Source organism: Arachis stenosperma, chromosome 4, assembly GCF_014773155.1.
Source record: "Arachis stenosperma cultivar V10309 chromosome 4, arast.V10309.gnm1.PFL2, whole genome shotgun sequence".
NCBI lineage: Eukaryota > Viridiplantae > Streptophyta > Magnoliopsida > Fabales > Fabaceae > Arachis > Arachis stenosperma.
This window is the reverse complement of record NC_080380.1, coordinates 17,916,562-17,934,958: the sequence shown is the minus strand read 5'-3', so window position 1 is coordinate 17,934,958 and position 18,397 is coordinate 17,916,562. Positions and strand designations below refer to the sequence as shown.

The 18,397-nt window shown below is 38.7% G+C and overlaps 1 protein-coding gene across 1 annotated transcript; it reads right to left on the bottom strand.

The window, feature by feature from the left end:
* Window positions 1-13,474: 13,474 nt before the first annotated feature.
* LOC130972922 (probable hexosyltransferase MUCI70) lies at window positions 13,475-17,911 on the bottom strand. The gene is made up of 8 exons (XM_057897262.1): window positions 17,571-17,911; window positions 16,416-16,525; window positions 16,078-16,260; window positions 15,262-15,330; window positions 14,973-15,172; window positions 14,439-14,854; window positions 14,152-14,336; window positions 13,475-13,923 (listed from the first exon to the last, which is right to left on the bottom strand). Exons 2-8 carry the CDS (start codon window positions 16,495-16,497, stop codon window positions 13,556-13,558), a joined length of 1,503 nt encoding a protein of 500 aa, XP_057753245.1. The 5' UTR covers window positions 16,498-16,525; window positions 17,571-17,911; the 3' UTR covers window positions 13,475-13,555.
* Window positions 17,912-18,397: the final 486 nt, after the last annotated feature.

Genomic DNA, 18,397 nt, shown 5'->3' with positions numbered 1-18,397 from the left:
AGCCAACGCCACTGCTCAAAGAAGCCAGAAATTCCTATATAGGAACATCGTTACAAGGTTCGGGGTCCCATACTCCATCACCACAGACAATGGCACCCAATTCACAGATGCAGGCTTCAGAAAACTAGTGGCCGACTTGAATATAAAACACCAGTTCACCTCCGTCGAACATTCCCAAGCCAATGGACAAGTTGAAGAGGCCAACAAAGTCATATTGGCCGGGCTGAAGTGAAGAATGCAAGAAGCAAAGGGGGCTTGGGCCAAGGAACTTCCACAAGTCCTATGGGCGTATCGAACAACCCCTCATTCTACTACAAACAAATCACCATTTCGATTAGCATACGGAGTGGAGGCAATGATTCTAATAGAAGTTGAGGAAGGGTCTCCCTGAGTAGTCCACTACAATGAACAAACCAACTCTCAACTTCAAAGAGAAGAGCTCGACCTACTTCCGGAAATCCAAGAAAGAGCTCGAATCAGAGAAGAAGCACTAAAGCGGCGAATGGCTTCCAGGTATAATCAAAAGGTAGTGCCAAGAGGTTTTGCTGAGAATGATCTCATCTTAATCCGAAATGATATTGGAACAACTCGACCCGGAGAAGGAAAGCTGGCAGCCAACTGGAAAGGACCCTACCGAGTCACAGAAGTACTTGGGAAGGGCTACTACAGACTGTCCGAACTCGAGGGACGAGAACTCCCCAGATCATGGCACGCCTGTAACCTAAGAAGGTACAATAGCTAGGACAGGTAAAAGATCTCCTCACAAGATGCACTCTTTTTCCTAAAAAGGTTTTTTTAATGAGGCGTCAAGATTGAGATTTAATCCGACTTAAGGGTACGGAAAACTCCCGCATGTATATATTTGCACTTTCTTTGAATAAAATACATTTCAGATATTCTACAAATTCCCAAGACGCATTAATCTGAAGCATTCATCGTCCGATTATAAAGCAACAGATCGACAGAAAGTGAAGAACAGATTCACTGTACGATCTTAATAGGAATGATCGACCGACAAAGGTGAAAATGCGATTCACCTAAAGGACGATCAAACCGGGACAAAAACCACCATCTACAAATCGGCAAAGATGAACACAGAATAATGCAAGAAGTTATCGAAAGTGATCCCAAAAAGAACCTGACGAGGTCTTATGGATTGCTATATAATAACTTAAAAAGACTGGCCGACACTAAAAAGTCAGATCAACTCAACCCAAGTTATCAGCAAATCCCTGGAAAGAGGTCTGGCCAACCCTATTAAAGAGGAATTGCTATAACTTAGAAGAGATCGACCTAACGAAGTCGGTCTCCTACAAGACAAGTTATAAAAGTAATCCCTGAAAGAGACCTGACAAAGGTCCAAGAAAGAGGATTACAAAATAACTTAGAAGAGATCGACCTAACGAAGTCGGTCTCCTACAAGACAAGTTATAAAAGTAATCCCTGAAAGAGACCTGGCAAAGGTCCAAGAAAGAGGATTACAAAAATAACTTAGAAGAGATCGACCTAACGAAGTCGGTCTCCTACAAGACAAGTTATAAAAGTAATCCCTGAAAGAGACCTGGCAAAGGTCCAAGAAAGAGGATTACAAAAATAACTTAGAAGGGGACCAACATAAAGAAATCGGTTATAGGACGCTAAAAATACAAGCAAAAGCGAGAAAACCGAGAAACAAGTTGGACCCATACAGTCACGACCTCAAAGGATCCAAGTTACAAACAATAAGTGCAAAAGCAATCCAAAGAGGTCAAGCAGCAAGATTCCAACACTCTCAGAAACCAGAAGAGATACCATGTTAAAGCGCAATGGAAGCATAGTATAATAAAGCTTCAAGAGGCTACCAAAATCTACCTTAGAAAGCCACTTTTGTTTTTCAAAGTAAAAGTTGCTAGGCAGGCAACAAAAAAGCGTCAGCAGTTAAACAAAACAATAAAGTTCAAAAGCCCACAAACCGGGCTATTTACACAAATACTTAAAAAGAAGATCAGCAAAGATCGGGAGCCTTCCCGGCAGCATCAGTACGGGGAGAAGGAGGGCGAGTCTGAATAGGCACAGCATCTACAGTTCCATCATCCCGGTTCAGAATCTGACAATCCGGATCAGACATAACTAGAGGAACCAAGGAGGTCGACACCTTGATAGAAGGCACTAGGGGAGGTTCAACATCATCATCGGGATCATCTGGGACAATCTTGCCATCCTTTACTACATTATCAAGACTAACGAGAGTCAAATTGGCATCAGGAGCAACAATCCGGAACTGCTCCATCAGGTTCTCAGAGGCGGCAGTCACGCTGCCCACAAGGTGACCCTGAAGCTCGGCATAATTAACCCGAGCAGTTTCCAAATCATCCCGGAGATGCATCAACTCCCTATAAGCTGAGACATAGCTATCCTTGTGCTTTAGTGCCATGTCCTCAGCCAACTTCAAAGAAGCAGCCAAGGCAATAGAGCTGGCCTTCTCACTCTCCAGTTCCTTCTCTACCTTTGCCAACTTCACCTCCAACTCATCCTTCAGACCCTTGATCCGATCAAATTCCGATTTGGCCTCCTCCATGAAGGATTTTGTGGCATGAATCGGGATCCCCTGAACAGTTCGGAAAATAGCCGTACCCATATGTGCCATTTTCACACTACTTTTGGTGATAAAATCCAGATGCTGAAGAAGAGACACATCGTCCATGGAGAGCCCACCATAGGGGGCAATTTGCTGGTCAACAAACTCGACAGCATCAAAATCCGGGGCATCCAGGTTAAAGGGCTCGGATGTTTTTTACTTTTTTTAAGGGAGGAGCACCTGAAGCAACGGCAGAAGTCTGTGGAGGATTGACCTGACAAAATCGAGGAGTAGGAATTGCTTTCCTCGGCCCGGGAGAACTCGATACAGGAGGCTTCACTGGGACTTGAGAAGATCCCTCTTCGGCCACCTTGGCCGAGATGTTCAGAGCAGCAGTTGCCTTCTTTGCCTTTTTAAAGGCCTTCATGGAGTCGTTGTTCTTTGACATCTCTGCAAATACAGAATCAGCCACAGCAAAGAGTTACAATCACAATAAGAGGAAGAAAAAATTAAGAAACAAGTGTAGAAACAAGTCAGACAAGTACCCAAAACAGTCTGAACCAAGGACGGGTCATTCAAAAACCTTTTTGTATCAAGATGGGGTGGTTCCCCCCATAGATCCTCAAGAACAACAACAAAGGCACGCTCAACATCATCAAGCATCTCCCAGGTATAGCGAGACACTCTCACATCCCTCTGCCACTCTAGAGGGAAAGAAGGCTCATCATTTTCATCAAGAAAAAAGGGGCAGGCCCCCTCGACAGCACGAACCCTAAAGAAGTAATTCTTGAAGTTCTTAAAGGACTCATCATACATAGCAAAAACTTTATGGCCCTGGGCGGACCTGAAAGAAACCCAGGAAGCTTTCTTTTTTGAAGAACCGCCAGGCTTGGCGAAAACAAACAAATAAAGAAAAAGAGTCTGAGAGGGTGTTACATCTAATTCTCGGCAGAGAAGCTGAAAAATTTTAATAAAACCCCAGGAATTTTGGTGAAGCTGGGATGGAGCAATATTACACGACCACAACAGGTCGGTCTCGAAAGCAGTAAAAGGAAAAGTTCAACTGACTGAAGAAGTATTCATAGGCATAGAAGAAGGGACGCTCCCTCTCGATGGAAGTCAGAAAATAAACTCTCTCATCAGAATCGGGAGCAACAAGCTCATAATCCTCCTCACGGCACTGTTACCACAAATCCTACGGTGCTTCCTCAGCTCTGTGCAAAATTTAGCATCCACAACAGAAACACACAACAAAACAAAGGAGTCCAGCCAATCGGACATCCCCTCGGAAACTCTGGAAGACATCTCTACAATGTTATTTCGAGAAGACATGAGGCCAACTAATCCTACAAGTAAGAAAAGAAGATGGGGTTACTAAAAACATTTTAGACAAAGGAGAAAACAACTCAATACGATACAGGCGAACACACAGAAAAGGAAAACCCCAAGACTCAAACCAAAGTCCTGGGGCATCCTTTGGAGGCAATAATAAAGCAAGGTTTCTAGAAAAAATCTACTTCTCGCATCCCAGCACCTCTCAAAACAAGAAAAGAAGGCTTCAAACAACAAGCATTTTTTCATCAAAGCAAAACATAAAAAGTCATAAAAAACATTGCCTTACAGTCTAAACCAGCAAAAACCATCCCTAAAACATCAAACATGCCAAGCAGAGACCATTAAAGATGAAACCCTTTTTCAGAATCAGACAAAAGCAACCTTCAAATAAAACGAGGAACAGATGCGGACAGCGATATTAGAACAGAAACAACAAAGAACATGCAAAGCCCTAAAAGCATCAAGCAAAAGCAAAAAGGATCATGCAGAAGATGGAGAAACTCCCAGAACGCACATTTCAACAAATCTAGGGCACAATAGAAACAGAAAGATCCAAACTTTCTCTAAAAGGAGGATCAAAATCAAAACCTCATCACAAAAGCAAAAACAAAGAGAAAGCATGAAAGGCGACTAACCTGGAGACGAAAGAAGCTTCGAGAAAGAAAAATGGAGGCGCAGAAATGAAAGTTGCCCAGAAAATCGCCAAACGAAAGCCACAACACAAGAAAGCAGAAGCGCAAACAAAAAACAGAGAGCGAAGAGAGCGGAGAAAAGAAGTTACGAAAAGGGCGAAGGAGAGAAACCGTTTCTGGGTTTTCAAAATCAAAATAAAAAGCCTAAGGGAAACGGGGCAATTAATGTTAAAATTAATGAAGGCATTAAACCCTCGCACGTTCCCAAAGTGCCGATACAAAAGCACGCGCTTTTAGAGGAAAAACGTTCTACATTCAAAAGCTTCTACAAAGAAATCGACAAAATGCTTGAATTCGGCTTCACTAGAGAAGGACCGAAGTCCAGGACTCGACTTCAACAAAAAGACCGAGCTCAAGCAAGGGCACTGTTCATACCCTGGGTCGAGCTGTCCGACCCGGGATGTTCTACAGACAAAGCGACCGACCTCTTTAGGTCAAGCGGACCGACTTCTTCGTAAAGAACTCGGCCAAATCGACAGGAAAGCCCAAAGAAGGGCCCAACTCAAGGAATACGACCCCGATCTAAAGGTAGCCCAAGCCTATAGAGATAAGGGCGGTTCCATGGAAGATAAGCTGACCTCGACAAAAGATAAGATAAGATAAGATAACTAACTTATCTTATCCACAGAAGGTCACATCTCACCATTATAAATACACTGGAGCACCCAGGTATAACTCATACTCTGATTCTACTCAATACATGTTTAATACCCTTGCTAACTTAAGCATCGGAGTCCCTTGCAGGTACCCCCCACCCTTCGGTGACAAGGGATCAGCAGCATTTTTAGTTCCACAAGTCGGACACACCAGCTCCGGCTGCTACACACCTGCCGGACACGTCGGCTCCGACCAGCACAGAAGATCTCATCTGAGATCGACCTACAGTTTCAGGTAAACCCTCGGAACAATATATATATATATATATATATATATATATATACTCCATTGTAAGTGTGTGAATTCAAAATCAATAAACAGAACTAGTTTTCTTCTTTACAGTGTGTGGTTAATAGCAAACTATTCCCTATTGATCTGAGCTCTTCTGAGGTTCTGCTGCTGTGAAACTCTAGTGTGTTCATACATTTCTCTTAACATGGTATCAAGAGCAAGGTTGTGAAGATCCATGGCGTTTCTTCTTCCGAATTCAACCTCCACTATCAAGAATACCTTGGTTCCAATTCAAGACAAGCTTGAAGAAAATAATTTCTCCACATGGTAGCAAGCTGTTCTTCTCACCCTTGAAACTCTCAAACTTGAAGATCATCTGGATCCCTCAAAAATTCCTCCAGAATTTAATTTAGAAGAACCTATTCAAGAAAAGGCAGCAGTCGATTCAACAAAACAAGTCACCCCTACAAAACCATCAGCTTCTCCTTCAAGCAAGAAAGAATCAAGCTAGTTCAAAGAATGGAGGCAGAATGACAAAGCCCTCATGAACTGGATTCTGGCATCTATGTCAGTCACATTCAAGCATAAGGTGGTAAACTGCAAATAATTTTATCAGGTATAAAATGTAATTCATTTGTATTTCATTACATCCTCAAGAATCCAAATTCAAAGCCTCAAGACACAACTCCAATTTGTCAAGAAAACCTCAAGTGTCACTGAATATTTGGCTCTCATTCGAAAATACGTGGATTCTCTGCTAGCCATTGGATATCCTCTCACCGAGGATGATCATATTCAAGCTATCCTAGATGGTCTCACAGAGGAATACCATGGATATGTCACTTCGGTAATGTCACGAATGTTAAACTTTACGGTTCAAGAAGCTGAGTCCTTTTTACTTAGCTATGAAGATTTACTTGATAGATACAAGAAACCTGATCAAGGAATTGCTTTGGCCAATCTAGCACAAACTCCTTCCACTCCTTGGTTTAATTTCAATAGAGGGACTGGTGGAAGAAGAAGGCGTGGAGGCAGGCTTGGCCGTGGTGGAAGATTTGGTGCTCAGCGACCACAGTGCCAATTATGTGGCAAAATTGGCCATATGGTGCAGAACTGCTTCTTTAGATATGATCCCCAATACCAGAATTCAAACAACTCTTCACCCGCTACTCCTCATTATCAGAATTCGACTACCTCAGCGCAGTCTATTACACCACCTCCACCACAAGTTCCTTACAACAATTCGTTCCCACCACCACCCTTCTCATCCTTCCACCAACCAAGGGCTTATCTTTCTACAAATTTGGCTCTCCCATACACTGCATGGTACCCTGATTCAGGGGCTAGCCACCACCTAACTGCTGATCATGCTAACCTTCTCAATACATCAGAAACTACGAATTGTCTAGAACAAGTCTTCGTTGGTAATGGCCATGGGATTCCTATTTTACACCATGGCTCATCTCTTCTATATGATAAATGTCGCAATATATATTTTAAATTGAATACTCTTTTACATGTTGCTAATATCTCTCAAAATTTATTAAGTGTTTCTCAATTTGCAAAGGATAATCATGTCTTTTTTTAGTTTTGGCCTGATTTTTGTGAGATCCGTGATCAGGTTACTCGGGATCATCTCCTTCAAGGAATGGCTAAAGGAGAAATCTATTGTGTTGATCAATTAGTTGTTCCAAGAAATAGAATATTTAAATCCACTGCTGAAAATTCTAAAGTCTCAGCCCATTCAAAAGTTTCACAAAATTCTATGCTTTCTTTCAATACTGTTGCTGTATGTAAAAATCAGAATTGTAATGATCTTAATAAAGACATCATGATGAATAAAAATGATTCTAATATTTCTCTTATTTTTTTCAATTTTCTAGCTTTACTTCTGATTCCGTTTGCTAAGCATGCTTCCTCTTCTACTGTTTTCAATCCTATTATTTCTAATGCTGCATTATGTATTTATTTGCCTAAATCTACATCCTCGACTATGAATTGTGCACTTAAAACTCAATCCTGGTAATGACAGTCTCATTCACACAAAAGAGACCTCTAGATATCTGCAAACTACTAACAATCCTATTGCACTTACCACTCAAATTAGGCCTATTCTACCTATTGATCTTTGGCATAAAAGATTTGGACATAGCAATTTAGGCACTGTTCAAAAATTCATATCCCAATGCAATCTTCCTTTCTCTAAGTTTGATTTACCATACCAAGTCTGTGAATTTTGCACTATGGCCAAAATGCATCAGTTACCCTTTAAAGATTCTGATTTTGTTTACACTAGTCATTTGGAGCTAGTTTACATTGATATTTGGGGGGCCAGCTCCCTTTATCTCAAAGTTTGATTTTAGATATTATATATGCTTTGTCGATGCATGTACAAAATTTTCATCTATTTCTCTTCTTGTTAACAAATCACAGACCCTTTTTGCTCTTCAAAATTACAAAACACTCATGAAAAATCAAACCAACATGAAACTAAAAAGCATTCAAAGTGATCATGGCATGGAGTTTTTGTTAAAATCCTTTACATCATTCTTTCAAGAGCATGGTATTTCACACCGTCTATCATGCCCCTACACTCACCAACAACAAGGGAGTGTTGAGAGGAAGCATAGACATATAACTGAGATTGGTTTATCTCTTTTGGCTACTGCATCCATGCCCCTAAAATATTGGGATGCTGCCTTTACTACTACATATTTTCTTATCAATAGGTTTCCTATAGCAAAGTTGAATTTTCGTAGTCCTTATGAAACACTCTTTCATAAACTACCAGATTATATGTCCTTAAGAATTTTATGATGTGCTTGCTATCCCTTGCTACGACCATACAATAATAGAAAGTTCAATTTTAAATCTGAAATGTGTGTATTTTTAGGCTATGATTCAAATCATAATGGCTACAAATGTCTCAATCAGGATGGCAAGTCTTTTATTTCTCGAAATGTACTCTTTGAGGAACTAATTTTTCCCTTTCAGCAATGAAAAACTTCACCTCCCTCTAAACTGTCATCACCATATTCTCCTCATAATGCACCAGCTAGAGTCGTTCCTTTGATCAGTCACTCTGGCCTATCTGATTCTTCGTCTGCCTTTCTTAGCCAACCTCCTTCTTCACCTGCTACACACTCATCTCACATTGCCAGCCCCTCCAACCCTTTCCACTCATCCCTTATTTTCTTCTCCCTCAACTACTGTTAAATCTACATTAGCACTTGAGACTTGTTCAATTTCCTCCTTCTCTAGTCCACCTACTGCAACCAACACTCTCCTTATCTCTGGAATAGAGATTTTGGCCCCTCCTACTACACCTCCACCCCCTTTCTACCAACACTCATTTCATGACCATTAGACTAAAATCAGGTGCTATACAGCCTAAAAATCTGGTCGTCATTGCTGAAACTCCTGATCTATTCACTCAAGTTCCAAAAAATGCTGAACAGGCTCTCACTTGTCCTCATTAGAAGCAGGCTTTGGACAATGAATTTGTAGCCCTAGCCAAATGTGGGACATGGTCCCTGGTTGATCCTCCACCCAATGCAACCATTGTTGGGTGCAAGTGGGTATATACCATCAAAAAGAATGCAGAGGGTAAGACTTTGGGGTATAAAGCAAGATTAGTTGCCAAAGGTTTTCATCAAGTGGAGGGGATTGACTTTGAAAAAAAATTTAGCCCTATAGTAAGGCCAATGTCAGTGCGAATCATCATCACTATTGCCCTCACCAATAATTGGTGCTTCAGGCAGTTTAACTTTGATAATGCGTTCTTAAATGGAGCATTATCTGAAAATGTATATATGCAACAGGCAGTTGGGTACAATGAAAGGCAGCTACTCAAAGTTTGCAACTTGCACAAGGCCATCTACGGTCTTAAGCAAGCCCCAAGGGCTTGGTATCATACTCTTGCTTCTACCTTACAAACCCTTGGATTTTGGAATACAACTTCTGATGTGGCATTGTTTATAAGAAACACAAATTCTGATGTCACTTACATATTGATATATGTGGATGATATAATTGTTACAGGGTCCAATTCTGCTGCAATTGATACTTTGATTAAATAGTTAAACTGTATTTTCTCTTTAAAAGATCTTGGTTTGTTTCACTTTTTTTTAGGCCTTGAAGCTCATTATTTTCCTGAGCAGAAATTGTTACTTACTCAAAAAAAGTATGCAAAGGATCTGCTACATCGTGCAGGAATGCATAATTGCAATCCTATGCCTACACCTATGATGACATCTTCGAAGCTGAGTAAGAATGACTCAGACCTTTATGAAGATCCTAAGGGTTACAGGTCCATCGTAGGAGCTCTGCAGTACCTCACAATTACAAGACCAGATCTAGCTTTTGCCGTGAACAAAGTTCACAGTTTATGCACTCACCAACCGTTCAATATTGGAAAGCAGTCAAGAGGATCCTTCGATACCTTCAAGGTAAACTTTAAGAGGGATTAATTTTTTTCAAATGCATTGATTATCGTATTGTCTCCTTTGCATATTTGGACTGGGCCTCAGACTTGGATGATCGAAGGTCAACTTCTGGGTACTGTATCTATCTCGGCACAAATTTAATAGCTTGGAAGAGTGGCAAGCAGTCAAAGGTTAGCAGGTCTACCACAGAGGCAGAATATAGGACGATGGCCTAAGCTCAAACGGAGATCATGAGCATCCAGCAGCTGTTGAAAGAGTTGGGAGTCCACCAACAAATACCTCCAACAATTTACTATGATAATCATAGCACCTGTATGCTTGCTGCTAACCCTGTTCTGCACAGCAGGTGCAAGTATTTGGAGATGGATCTCCATTTTATCAGGGACTTGATTAATTCTAAAAATCTTTATGTGGTTCATATCTCGATTCCTGATTAAGTGGCGGACTTATTAACCAAACCACTCTCAATTACCCTCTTCACCAGGTTTAAAATCAAACTTCGGATAGGGACTCATCCCTCCCTAAGTTTGAAGGGGGTGTTGAGAGTAAGCACACAAATTAGAAGCTAGTTGGTTAGAGTAGTTAGATTAGCTGTATCAGTTAGTTAGCTACAAAAGGTGAAAAGTTTTGTTAGAGTAGTTAGATTAGCTATATCAATTAGTTAACCACAAAAGGTGGAAAGTTTGTTAATTCTGTTTTCTCCACCTTAGCAACCTAACTAAACTCCTCTGCTTTAGTAAGTATATATATATATACTCCATTGTAAGTGTGTGAATTCAATATCAATAAATAAAACTAGTTTTCTTCTTTACAGTGTATGGTTAACAGGAAACTATTCCCTATTGATCTGAACTCTTCCAGCTAGAAGTTCTGCTGCTGTAAAACTCTAGTGTGTTCATACATTTCTCTTAACAACAACCTCGAAAAGAATCACGATACTGAATCTCTACTTACACGATGCACACTCCCTTTTGAAGATTCATGCTTCTACTATAGAGTGTTGATCTACTGACCAAGTAGGAAAGTCAACTGCAGATACCCACTCATGGTAATGGAGCAATTGCATATTCTAAATACATAGGTTTTATGAAGAAAGAATAAAATAAATAAAATATTTCGTATTGGTCAGTAACTAAAGGAAGAATGAAAAATGTTGTTGGTAAAATCAATGAAACTTTTCTTCCCAACTTATGTTCATGCCAAAGAATGCAGCATCAACCAATTTGAATGCAACCCAGTCAAGAGATACTCAAGACACATCAATTTTCGAGAATGAAAAAAATGGTCATGTAGAATTTGATGCTGTTTGCACTCCATTAAAGGCGGATGCCCTCCAGAAAAATAAATAAGAAAGCACCGTCTCAAAGTCATTGCAAAAAGCAAACCAAAATGAACTCGAAAGCTAATTAACAAAAAGAATGTTCAACTAAAAGAAGACTCAATTGGCAAGAGAAAATATATGAAAAGAAAAGAAGTAAACAAGATCTCTACTACTCCAGCAGAAAAAAAAAACTAGTCTGATTAAAAACTTAATTGCAAAATCTACCAAAAAGTCTTGTAAAAGGACTTCGTTTGATGGATTTGCTGGCACAAAAATTACAATCGTACAACCTAACAAATACAGTAAAAATTGGAGTGAACCTAAATGTAAGTCTTCCTTATGATATAGTCACTTCCATGAAGGAGACATCCAAGTCATTATCAGAAGAGACACAAGTCCCGAGGTAACAAGAAAAACCAAAAGGAAGACAAGAATTCTGACCGACCCCCAAAGGTAACACTCCTACACTCCATTTTGTATTTCTCTAGTAAGTATATACGAAAAAATATGCCACAAAAAGATACATCTTCCATTACGAAACCAAAACAATAATAAAGAAAGTCGGATAGATTACTATGGGTACCATTAAATCTATGATCACTTTGCTAATAAATACTATAATTTGAAAAATGTAATTGAAAAATTGGCTAGAAAAGGTCGGTTAGACAAATACATGGCTACAAGGACGTTGGACTGCAAAAGAAGATGGGAATGCCAAGACAGAGAAATATCACCAAAATTCTATAAGCACTCTGAATCGAAGTGTCCACGTTATCACAAGACGGACATCCTCACAATCTAGGGATGGGTGACTCCAAACGTTGAATATATCAAGTTCGACATCATTCCTCAAGAGTAAAGGGAGGCAAGGAGATTAATGAAAGAAGCTCATCACTACACCTTAGTTTATAATATTCTCTATAAAAAAGGATCTCAGCACCTCTATCAAAATGCATCCCGACTTTAAATACAAGAGATTCTAGATGAAACCCATAATGAAATATGTGGAATTCATCTGGGAGCAGGTCACCGGCAAAAAAGTGTTGTGAGTTGGCTTCTACTAACCGACTCTTCAGAGCTCACACAAATGCTATAAGCATATGGAACGACTCAAACTACCATTGAAGAATCTCCTTTCGACATGCATATGGCACAGAAGCGATGATTCACATCGACATAAATAAAGAAAAACCAAGGGTAACATTCTACAATGAAGTCGGAATACAAAAGAAGAACTCGACCTCCTTCCAGAAATCTGAGAGCAAACTCAGATAAGAGAAAAGGTTTTGAGAAATTCTAAAATGAAGTTGGTAACATTCAAGTTCAAAAAGAAGAGTTCGACCTCCTTCAGAAATTCAAGAGCAAATTCGGATAAGAAAAGAGGTTTTAAGACAAATGATGGCTACGAAGTACGACAAAATTCACCACAAAAGACCTCATCCTGATAAGAAATAATATCGAGTTACAAAAAGTCAGGCAAAAGAAAGTTGACAGCAAACTAAAAAGAATCCTATAAGATTACTGAAATTTTAGAAAAGGATTACTACAAAGTGTCTGACCTCAAGGATAGCGACTTGTCCAAGTCGCAATTCGCCTCCAATATAGGGAGATACTACAATTTCTTATGGAAATTGATTTGATATCATCAAATGTGCGGATCGAATCAGATCTAAGTATAAAAATTACGAATAATGAATCCGATCCAATAATTTTAGTGCGAATCGGATCGAGATTCTAGAAAGAATGCCGGACATCATCTACGATGGCGTGACCAAGGATAGGCAATAAGGCTTTAAATAATGCGGATGGTCTCTGCAACAATTTATTTGGTGACTATCATTTAATTTAATTCCTTCAAGGAAATCTTTTGCATTTTTTCTTGTTTGGTTTTTCTAAGAGAATTGCGTCCCTAATAAATACCATCTCCCATAGAAAAATATAACTGGTCTTGATGATTTTGCTATTTTGGCAATTTTCTAAATCCAAAAAATCTTTGTTGATCGTTGTTCCCCCTTTTTTTTTCTGACTCGATTAAAGTACTGAAGTTAAAGGAATGGTAACAAATCACGAGTAATTTTGGTATAGTGTAAATTTTCAATCGTATTTTCTTAGTTGTCCATTTTCAATCTCAATTAATCAGCTGTCGTTTATGCACAACCGAGGAAAAAACGAGAAAATAAAATCGATTTTAGCGTTCATAAGAGATGGATAATGTTAAACAAAAATATATCTTTTCCTCACATTCATCAAGTAAATTAACAATAAATCTCGAGGGAAAAATTACATAAGAGATGTATTAATGTTATCAAACAAAAATTCAGCCTGCTTTAGATGTTCTTGTTACATTTGGCAGAACAACAGATTTAAGATTCCCTGGATAAGGGGTGAATAAACCTAATCCTCCTCTAGTTTCTCTTAAGTTGCTATTCTTGAGTTCGTCCAACCGTTTAACCCATTCAATGGGAGAAGAGTGCTCTCTTGTGTGAGGGTGCAACACAAACAGTGAATTATATTCACAGTTTGGAAACATGAAGAAGTTGAATGACTCCCCTAATCTGTAAGCAACATATCCAAAACTAAGTTGATCTCTTGGTGTGAAGAGATGAACCTCATTGAACCACAAGCAGCTAAACAAGTCGTTCATCGCAGTGTGTTCTCGGAGTATGATTGCTCCCTCTGGCACATCTGAAATATTAAACTTACTGTCAGAAATAACACAATACCGGAATTGATGAGCAGAATTTTGAAGCATTCGCCATGCTTTAAAAAAAAAAAAAAAAAAGAGGATTTACTATTGTGATTCAAGAGCTAAAACCTGAGGAGGATTGATTTGGAATATCAGAAGTGAGAGTGACAGTACAAAAATCGTTGTTGAAATCAAACTTTAAAAAAGGGCTCAGTTTCCTCTCTTACCACTAGCAGTCCCTTTTTTTGGATTCCATTCCTTCATTCCCTCATAATAGTAGATTTTCATGTGGAGATCAATGAGGGGTCGTGCATATCGCTTTCGCCTTTTGTTTGCATCTGCCTCTTCATATATACTGCGGTGATGCTTATGTTGGGCAATGGCAAATGAATGCTTCCCACGCCATAGATATCTGCACGGCAAGCACCGTTTTCAGGGTTACACACATCACTATCTTTTAAATATTCATATCATCTTTAAGACCAGGCAAAATTATAATGACGGATATAAGTACCTCTCAAGCATTAGCAATGGATCAACTATCAGCTCCATTTTACCATCTATCCATATGCTATATTGTGCTTCAGGGAACATTCTGTGAGTTAAAATCTTGGGAACCTTCCCATTCCTTCTTGGTTCATCATAAGGTGGATGCTTAAGAAGAATAAGACGCCAAATTCCTACCCATTTTCCACCATCATTGTCTACTTTGACAGTAGCATTTTCCCTAATGAATTTCAGAGATACTTCATCCACCGCCATAAGAAAGCAAAAGAGCTTCTTGGAGCGGTCACTTATATTTGATGGTTGATGAGGTAGATCATAGCCGTCAAAAATGCCAGATGCAACAACAAATTTACATTTCTTGACATATTTGATGTCTACAGGATCCATGTCAGCACCACCGCCTTGGATAAATCCACAGTGCACCTGATCATGGAGCCCACAGGAAAACAAGATTCAGCAATGGCAGATAACACATAAACTTATAAAACTGTAAAGCAGTTGCAATCAGAACTAACTATATCAAACATCACAATAAATTTACCTTCATATTTGATTTTAGTTTGAAACTTTCCTCCCTCTGCTTCCAACTTATATGGCCTCCAAATAGAGGAGATGATTGAGAACCATTATGTGAAATTTCATCTTCCATAACATATGATAACTTTTTAACAATTTTGTCAGAAGTTCTTCCATTTGGGATAATAATTTTATCAGGGTTGTTGGCAACAGGAATAGGGCACCCTAATGAATAGAAGAAGTAAATCAACCATCTGTTATTATTTGGTATAGTCTAAGATGAATGGTTGGAGGCCAAACTGCAAAAATCTTACTGTGAGGTTTTGATACAAGTCCCATAGTGTCTAACATGTAGTAAACCTTGCTTTCTTTGTTACACATAACTGCAGGTCAAGTAGAAACCACATAATTTCAGATATTATGACACTTCATGGACTATCTTGGTGAAGAAAATTGAAGACAAATTTGGTGAAGCATAAAATTAAATAATCAGAATGTCCCCATCATGTTGCAATCATACTCATAGCAAATGTGCATATAAATACACCAATAACAACGTAGACATATGCATTTGCACAGTTATGCTTCAGAAACAAAATGCATATTAATTATTATGCAGTCCTATTTCCCTTCAGTGAAACCTCTGAATCATCAAAGAGTTAAGGGCAAAGTAACTAGAATAACAGGAAATAGAGGAGGAATAATTTCTTATACACCAATAAATCATTAAATTCATGTTTCAGTACCAAATTCTACTAGTTCAAGCTTTAATAAAAATCAGAGTTACTTCCTGAATCTACAGTGAAGGGAAAAAGAAAACCGGCCCCCAGGGGGGGAACTATTTTTAGATATAAACTAGAGAGAGACAGAATCTCCAAATTATATTGCTCAAAGACAAATATCTATAGATTTAGGGTTTAGGGAGTTCGCATTCTAATACTGGGCAATGGAATACAGCCACAAAAACTAAAATCTAACATTGATGTTATCTATTCCTTTCTGCCTAATTCCCAATAGATCAAGTGAAGGATAAAAGTATGATGAAATGCTCATGTGATCATAATCAAGGACAGCTAATGATAATGGATGAACTTGAGAAGGCACACAAGTAGTAGCGGAATGTGCTAAACCTGATAAAAAGGAGACAGTAGATTGACAAGACCATATATGGAACAACAATGCAACAAGAATTAATAGCATCCACAGGATCCCCGCAACAAGAACCAACCGAATAAACCCCTTCCTCCAAACAATCTTAACCGGGTAACCATCTTGGGAGGCCCACCCTGAAGAAAGGAAACCCGCTTCTGAATCTGCATAGCCAACCCCAAAAAAAGGTTACAAATTTTGTACATCAGCCAAAGCCAAACTAGTTGTTTACTTTCCCAGCATGCCATTTAGTAAAGAAAAAGACAAGCTTTTTCAACAAATTAAGAACCAAACATACTTGATGGCATTCCTCCATTACCTTTATCAGATGCGGTTTGATTATTTCGGTCTCCTCTACGATTGGGGCGCAAGGACAAAGACTTCTGAAGATCGCCTTCCATATTTGATTCTTTCTTCAGCTCGTCATTACTGGAATCGCATATGAACAAAGATACACACAGAGAGAGTTATGGTAAAGACATTACATTAATAAAAAAAATTGATAAAGCCAACAAAACAAGAAAGTGTTGGACACGAGAAGAAATGGCCTGACAGGGTCTCAATCAAAACCAAGACTTTGAGATAATAAAGCGGGTAAAAAGAGAAGAGGGTAAAACCCAGATAGAGAATAAGGTATTTGACTATAGTGAGAGTGGGGAGAGTAGTGTCGGTGTGAAAAGGATGGAGATGCATATAATCAAGGTTGCAAGAACCAACTGGTCAATAAACCAATAAAATAATCGATTTAATAATTCTCAGATTCAATCAAGATTCAACCAATTTAATTAAATTATTAAAATTTAATATATAAATTTCAAATAATTAAATTTAATAATTTCTAAGTTAATAAAATTCAAAATTTTATAATTTTACGTCATTCCAACATGCACAGAGTGTTCCCTTCATCGTTTCACGACTTATCGTTTCACGACATGGATGAATGGGAAATTGCGGATCAAAAGATTAGAATAACAAAAATTTCAACAATAATTTTTAATAATCAAGTAATCAGTACCAATGAAAAACACAAATTTATACAGAAACCCAAAGAATCAGCAACAGAATTCAGAATCACAACAAATTTTAACAAAAACTTCTAATCAAGTATTCAATAACAAATCTCAGAATCCAAAGAAAACTCAGCATCCAAAGCTAAAAAAATCCAAAAACAGAAAAATTAAACAAAAAAAGAATACAAACTTAACCTCCAAACTAAATTCAGAAGCCAAAAGAAACCAAAAACAGAAAAATTAACCAAAAAATATACAAACTTAACATCCAAACAAAATTCTGAATCATATCAGCAACAAACCCTGTCTCCTGCCTCAGAATACAAAATTAACAACATTCAAATCCACCATAAACCCCAACTCATAACTCCATACAAAATTAACTCAGACAAATTAACTCAACAAAAAAATTCAACAGAATCATTCAAATCAACTATCAACCATTATTTCAACAGATATGTGACCTTGGACAGAGAGGGAAGGGACTCGAAGACAGAGGCTTGACGCGAGGACAGAGACGACGATTTCAGGGCCGACGACGAGACTACACTAGTGGTGGCGGCGGCTGCAGCTCCTCTTTCCTCTGATAGGAGCGATGAGAAGAGGGATGGTGGCTGTGGGCTGCGTTCGAACTTCTGGCGAACAGAGCTTCCACACGCAACGCGGCACCCACGGTCTGTCCCCGGAGGAGAAGAGATCCGCAATGAGTGAAGAGCGATGGTGGCTGCGGCTGCGTTCGAACTTCCAAGGAGGGTTGTCCTTCATTGGATTTTCAGAGAGAAAGAGGGATGGGATGGGCCATAGGGGGTATGGCTTGGGGACCTTTTTTTTTTTTTTTTGCTAAACCACTGAACCGGAAAAGTCTTAAAAAACCCGATCGGTCTGACCGTTCACCGATTAATTGCTGGTTCAGCCGATTTTTTGACCAGTATATATATATATATATATATATAGTTTCTGTATGCGATGTTTTCACTTTAACGTTTCGTGCGTAAAAACGGCTAACGATTTTGTTTATTTTTTTTCCTTCACAGGCTTTTGTTATATTATTATTCTTTAAGTATTATGTACAAGGTTCTGAGAACCGGACTGGTTATCAAACCGCTCTAGTCACTGGTTTATTGGTCCAACCGGTGGTTCAACCGGATAAACCATTTTAGAATAGAATAATAAATAAATTATAAATAAACATCCTAAAATATAATTATAGTGTAATATAAATTTTAAAATATCTTCAAAATTTAAAACACTGCATAAAATATCATCAACCAAATCCATATGATCTTATCAA

What these genes read in the sequence shown, in the direction of transcription:
- LOC130972922 (XM_057897262.1), bottom strand. Translation starts at nt 16,497, where the DNA reads ATGGAAGGCGATCTTCAGAAGTCTTTGTCCTTGCGCCCCAATCGTAGA. An exon ending in AACTAAAATCAAATATGAAG is followed by an intron (nt 14,855 to 14,972) that starts GTAAATTTATTG and finishes CTCCATGATCAG; the next exon opens with GTGCACTGTGGATTTATCCA. An exon ending in AAAAAAAGGGACTGCTAGTG is followed by an intron (nt 13,924 to 14,151) that starts GTAAGAGAGGAA and finishes TTAATATTTCAG; the next exon opens with ATGTGCCAGAGGGAGCAATC.